We start from the raw sequence: 6,819 nt of genomic DNA, 5'->3' as shown, positions 1-6,819 counted from the left end.
TTAATATTTATTTATGTGTTTTAGGGTTCCCTATAATTGCTTGTTTATTAAACATATTAACATCTCATTCTTTGTGTTTATTTAGTTAATATGTTTAGGTAACCTCTTGTCAGATTGCAGAAGTAGATGAAGCAAATGAAAGTTAGCCAGAACAACAATTATTTTATGATATTTTTTTTTGTTGCTTCTATGTACTTTTGTGAGTTTTGTAGAAATGTATGTGTTTCTGGCGCTTTTGAATAAAATAAAAGGTATATGTAATGTGATTTACACCACTCAGGATGAATTTTATATTTTTATTTTATTTCAGGGAATTCTTAAGTTATGCCTAAAGCGACCAATATGCAGCGAACAGAAAAAAGGTGAACATTGTTGTCTGCAAAATTTCGAGAACCAAAATTTTCAATTCGAAAATTATCTTGATGTTTGTGGCTCTCAATTAGTTATTTGTTAGCTGTTGGGAGAAGTGGTCAAAGAGATTTCATTAGTTATTTTGAATGTTTTAATTCTAAGGTTGTTGTCCTCCTCCCAACACCCCCCCCCCCCCCCCTCCCCAACATAATTGCTTATATATTAAATTTATAAAAATCTAATTTTTTGTGTTTATTTAATTAGTATGTTTAGTTAACCTCTTGCCAGTTTGCGGATGTAGATGAAGAAAACGAAAGCTAGCTAGAATAGCAATTAAATTTATGGTTTCTTTTTGTTGCTACAACATACTTTTGTGAGTTTTGTACAAAGGTATGTGTTTTTAGTGCTTTTGAAAATAGAAGCTATATGTAATGTGATTTACACCACTCGGGATGAATTTCATAGTTTTATTTTATTTTAAGGAGCTCTTAAGTTATGTCTAAAGTGAGCAATATGCGGCGAACGAAAAAAGGTGAAAATTGTTGTCTACAAAAATTTTCAATTCGAAAAATATTTTGATGTTTATGACTCTCTATTAATTATTTGTTAACTGTTGGAAGAAGTGGTAAAAGAGATTTTATAAAATTTAATTTATTTTATTGTTGTTGGTTTTCTTTGTTGATTTTAAGAAGGTGAAAATTATGAAACACTGAATGACTCTTTAATAAAAAAATAAAAAAAAGGTTAGATACTTATAAATGTTCAAAGATAAATTCATATTTTAAGTTAAGCATATACATGCACATAAAAAAGTTAACATTTCTTGATATCTTTTTCTTTATTTATATGCCTTATAGAAATATAATCTTCACATTATCAACTTATTCAAAAATCAAGTATTTCGAGAAGATTAAAAATCCAAAGAAAATTTGGAGAAATACAAGACTAATTAATATCATACTAATAATATTGGTTAAAACTTGAAATCTTATTTATTTGTATTCAAAGACTAGAGGAAAAGAATTAAGACTTTTTAAAATATGTTTGAAAATTATTTTTTATAAATTACATGCGAAGCGCGGACAAATTCCCTAGTTAATCACAATTCAAGACTTCTCCCCTTCTAAGCTAAAGTGTCCACGTTCAGTAAATTATTCATTTTCCTTTAATACTCCATTACTCTAATTTATTTTCACGTTATTTTCCTTTAATACTCCATTACTCCTTCCCACTTTTATATTACAGATTGTAGATATACAAACATATATAGCAAACGTTCACAAGCAAATGTAAAATCATTTCTCCAACAGTTTCTGCTTTTTACCCTTTCGTTTGACCAAAATCATTAATTATTTGGTTCTTTTACCCTTCCTCCCTAATCCCTATTTAAGTCTCTATTTAAAGTCTTTAATTGTCAAGAAATTAATAAGCTTTTAGTAAATTTCAAGGGTCAGACCGATCTTTTTGATAGTTATATTATATAAGGAGACTTATCATTTGTTAACATAGCAATAGAAAGACAACAAATCCGCTTAACATAATTGGACGTATGATAGTCTACTCGATCTCTTCCAAATTTATTTTTTGATGTCTTCTTCACGAATATCTTTCCGTGGTGCTTTTGTGCCTTAACTGATATGTATGGAATACCATTTTCTTCGCTACTCATACTGATATATTTCTTCTTGATCCTCCAAATATGGGGGTTTGGGTGATATATTAATTCATTTCACGTACTACCAGATCTTTTTCTCCCCACATGTTTATTACTTGATAATATTGATGCTCTTTAGTTGACATAGAATTTGAAATTAATGAATCAACTCCTTATAAATGATCTTCATCTTGATATTGGATTGAATTCTATGGTTGAATTTCTTGCTGAAGTATTCTTTATTTTTTTATTTTTTTATTGTGCTTTTTACTCTCATTTTTTCGATCTACATATTATTGCAAAGTGTTGATGTGGATTTTGGAAAGGCCAAATCGATGGACTTAGGCCTGACTTCATATGCTTGTTCATTCATTTTTATTAATATGTTTTATGTAATATATATATATATATATATATATATATAAATTAAATAATTTTGATTGGACAAAACTGTAATTATTTGCAAGTTCACAATATTTTTACTTTAATTTGTTGACAAACTACAAAATCATCTGTAGCTTGCACAATTACAGTTTTTTCTTCTGAATGTACGATATGAGGTGTAGAGTTTAAGTTCAAAGTATATCTTAAGATGTTCTTTTGACAATTTTGTTGCATGGGTCATTTCATGACCATAATTATAAACTATATTTCCCTTTTTAAAAACAAACTATTTACATCTCCTTTATGTTTATCTCTTCTTCTTTTTTATATATATTTTTTATTTTTATGTACATTCTTGAAATTTAAGGATTTACATGAGTTTTCCTCATGATACTAAAATTAGGAGAAAAGTTAGTTTTTCAATATGATAGTTAGTTTTTCAATATGATTTACTTGTAGGTAGATATGATTCCTAACGGAAGAAACAAACTACAATGTTATTATTTGATAATGTTTCTTGTATAGGCATATTGATCATTAAACTTTTAAAGATTCGTTAACTTAAAAAATTATTTCAATAATTGTTAACTATGTTTATCATAAATTACTATCGCTTGTTTGCATATTTACATTATGAACTTAACAATAATCTAATAAACATCCTAAGGAAGATATATTTCATCGAACTTTTGTGCAGTTCACTGTAAAAAATAAAGGAACTATAATTTCTTAAAGACAAGGTAGAATGTGAGTATTTTAATCATAGCCAACATTACCCATATTCAAATGAAAATAGTGAGTTGTTGAAAAAAAATAAGGGCTGTCAAACTGAATATTTGGAAGAACGATAAAATAGAGAAATTGTTCAAATATTACTTTATTGCATTAAATTTTATAATAAAATTAGCAATATGAATAAAACAACACATGATGGTAAACAAAATGGTGGGTTTCAAACAAATGAAAATAGGTTATGCCAATTTTAATCTACAATAAAAGGCGAGAAAATTTGACGTGTGCACAGCTACATACTATAATGGCTACTATAATGGCGAATGAAGCAGAAGATGTACTATAAAAGCTTTTTCCCAAAAATTCAACTATCACAAATTTGGATACGAAGGATATTCTTTTGCATTCGGCCAAAAGTAATTTTCAATATATGTTTTCTTTATGATGATAATATAATAAATATTATATAATATTATGTTAAAACGTTTATATTAATTATCATGAAATGCACGTGCAACGCACGTGTCCAGATACAAGTTGGAAAAAATTTATAAAAAGAGGGTGTTGTTGGCATGTTTCAAACAGACAACTTATTGCTTGTAAAGGGGAGCTCACACCACCAGTCCGCGGAACGAGTTTCATGTAGATACAATTTAGTTTTTATTTATACGCTAGTACATTAGTTCTATGGATGTTTTAGTAAAATCTTAAAATGGTGTTGCGTGACATCTCTTCGACTAACTTGCCTTTGGTGGTGCCCCCGTCGTCTTCAAATCCTGGGTCCACCTCTAATAACAAGAGAGAAAAAATTGAGAAGAGAAAATTCATTGCATTTAGACGTTGACTAGGCCTATTTCATAAAGCTCTTTTTGCATAGAAACTACCTAAACATATATTTTTTTTTTTTCAATTTATGTGAAACTATTATTATTTGGAGAATCAAACAGATTTTTTAATCACATTTCTTAATTATTTTGACTTATTAAATATTGTGACTTGTCGTACATTTTATATAACTTCAAATATATACATTTTATTTCAAAACACTTTGGAAAAATCTACTAGTTTCAAATACGAATGATTAAAATTTAAAACCATCCCCACCTACTCTACTTTTTCAGCCATAAGAGTCAAAAAGTCGTTGAAATTGAATTTTCTTGATGTAGCCACTAAAGAAACTAAAATTCAACAGAAAAAAATAGAAATGGTCTATTATTCAAAGTAGTTGTTAGGACAATGCAGAATGAAAACCAAGAAAAATAGTGTTAATAAAGGGAAGATGTATTTGGAGTTGGAATACACTTGGGATTTTTTTTCCAGATATCAGTGGCCAGCTTAACGACCACCACCAACTACAAGGTGTATTTGGAATTGGATATCACTTGGGATCGACTATATGAATCCATACTGCTTTTATTTAAGCTCAACTCATGTCATCATCGTTACCAAATAAAGTAAAATGCGAAAAAATAAGCTTTAATAATGTTAGAAGTTCTCTAACGAGCCCCAAACGAGGAAAATGTAATTTCATTTGCAGTGCAAGAGTCCTCATACTCAGACGACCTGATACAAGTAATTTCAGCTGGTATCATATCTCTCAAAAAAATGGGTTCTTTTGGCTGTGGTAGTGTACTCTCTCCATTCAACATCAGAACCAGAGCCAACATATTTGGTCTATCGTCCGGACTCTGCTGGACACATAAGAGACTTACATGAATGCACCTCAATATCTCCGACATAGAACTCGTTTCGTACTCAAGCGAGGAATCAACTAATTCGAGGGGTGTCCCTCCTGTCCACATTCTACATGCCTGAACAGGCAATACAGAAAAATCCATATGTCAGTATTTAACTAAGTTCCCCACTCATGAATAATTAATGTTATTATTTTACCGATAACGTAGTTTTCGGGTTTGCTTGCGCGCACCTCGACTAATTCCACGGGATACCTGCCAACTCCCACCAGCAACAGGTATCAGCTAACTCTGTTCATCAAGACTAGGAAAGATGCAAAGAAATCACCTAGTGTTTTTCTCTCTGCTGGAATTTGGACTTGAGACCTCATGGTTCTCAACCCAATTCATTGACCACTGGGCCGCACCCTTGGGTGCCACTTATGAATTATTCAAACAAAGAAGAAACTGAAATTTCAATCTTACGTATCTATAAGACCATGATGATGATGATGGAAGCATCAATTCTTCTTGCCGCTTACTATCTCCAACAATAGCAAGCCGAAACTGAAGACATCAGATTTTACTGAGAATAGACCATAGAGAGCGTATTCTGGAGCCATATAGCCACTGCAAATTATCAACAAGCAAAATTACATGAAAGAGATGGATATATAGTAGTGATATAATTTATGGCCTATTTAAACAAACTTACAGAGTTCCAACAACCCTTTCTGTGTTGTCTCCGCACTGATCTCCTTGAAAGATTCTCGCTAAACCAAAGTCTGAAATCTTCGAATTCAGCTCAGAATCAAGCAACACATTACTTGCTTTGAGATCTTTGTGAATAATTCTCAATCTTGAATCCTGCTGAAGGTAGAGAAGATGACGTGCAATTCCACCAATGATCTCGAAGAACTTTGACCAACCCAATTACGTCTGCGTTGTTTGATCTGTGGAAGTTCAGAGTTAAGCTAGTCCAATTCTTTTAACTTAAATGCATAAGCATATGTAGATTCCAGCCTCAAGATACAAACCAAAAACAAAAGAGTCCAAGCTCCCATTAGCTATGTATTCATAGACCAACATCTTCTCTTTACCAGCAATGCAACTTCCGACAAGCTTTACAAGATTACGGTGCTGAAGATTTACTATTAGCTTTAGAATTCATTCAATCCTTGCTCAGAACTCTTGGAAATCCTCTTCACAGCGATTTCCCATCCATCTACTAGTGTTCCCTGAAAGTTATCAATCACAGAAAGCTCACAGGCAAGGTCCCAAAATTAGGTTATATTATGTTCTTGAGAATTCTTTGTTCCCTTAAAAAACACAAAATGAATGTCTCAATCCAATGTCTCACCACATACCGACTCCCAAGCCCTTAGGAGAGAGAACGAGAAACTTATATAGCTCGGACTCTCAAAAAATATCGGCACAACCATGTCGGACGCTCCAAAAATTCACTATTTTGGGAGGATCATACACGCACCCATCGATATCATTGAAGAGTCCGAGCAACATAGCAAGAACTTTCAGATTTGGAAGTGTACCTTGTAAACGGGTGCAAACCCTCCTTCACCAAGCTTGTTGTTAGATGAAAAGTTATCAATAGCATTAACCATTGTTGCCAATTCAAAGAACGGTAGCTCTAGGTCTTCTTGGGGGCCTTCACTGGTCTAGTTATCTCATCTGAGTACTATCCTTGACACCAAGAAGGTGGATGTTGGTAAAACATCATTCAAATTAATTGGAATAGGATCCTGGCTTAGAAATATTTAAAAAATAAGAATATAAATTCCATCAGTAAAGTTCTAGTCCAAGAGCCCGTTTGGCTTAGCGTATAAGTTGCTGAAAATAGCTTATAAGCTGTTTTCAGCTTTTTTGAGTGTTTGGCTGGCCAACTTATAAGTCATTTTGTGCTTAAAATAAGCCCAAAAGAATAAGTTGGGGTAGCCCAATTTTTTTTTGGCTTATATAAGCTACTTTTTTAAGCTAAGCCAAACGGGCCCCTACTGTGAACCAAAC

At 31.9% G+C, this 6,819-nt stretch overlaps 1 protein-coding gene across 1 annotated transcript; it reads right to left on the bottom strand.

The window, feature by feature from the left end:
- Window positions 1-4,539: 4,539 nt before the first annotated feature.
- LOC132626991 (cysteine-rich receptor-like protein kinase 15) lies at window positions 4,540-5,727 on the bottom strand (the record flags this gene model as incomplete). The annotated part of the gene is made up of 2 exons (XM_060342034.1): window positions 4,540-5,424; window positions 5,510-5,727. Coding segments are annotated over 2 exons (327 nt in total), but the record flags the coding sequence as incomplete, so codon positions are not given.
- Between the last annotated feature and the right edge of the window lie 1,092 nt (window positions 5,728-6,819).

This window comes from Lycium barbarum, chromosome 1 (assembly GCF_019175385.1).
Source record: "Lycium barbarum isolate Lr01 chromosome 1, ASM1917538v2, whole genome shotgun sequence".
In the NCBI taxonomy this organism is placed as follows: Eukaryota; Viridiplantae; Streptophyta; class Magnoliopsida; order Solanales; family Solanaceae; genus Lycium; species Lycium barbarum.
The sequence above is the reverse complement of the archived record's forward strand: the minus strand, read 5'-3'. Positions and strand labels throughout refer to the sequence as shown.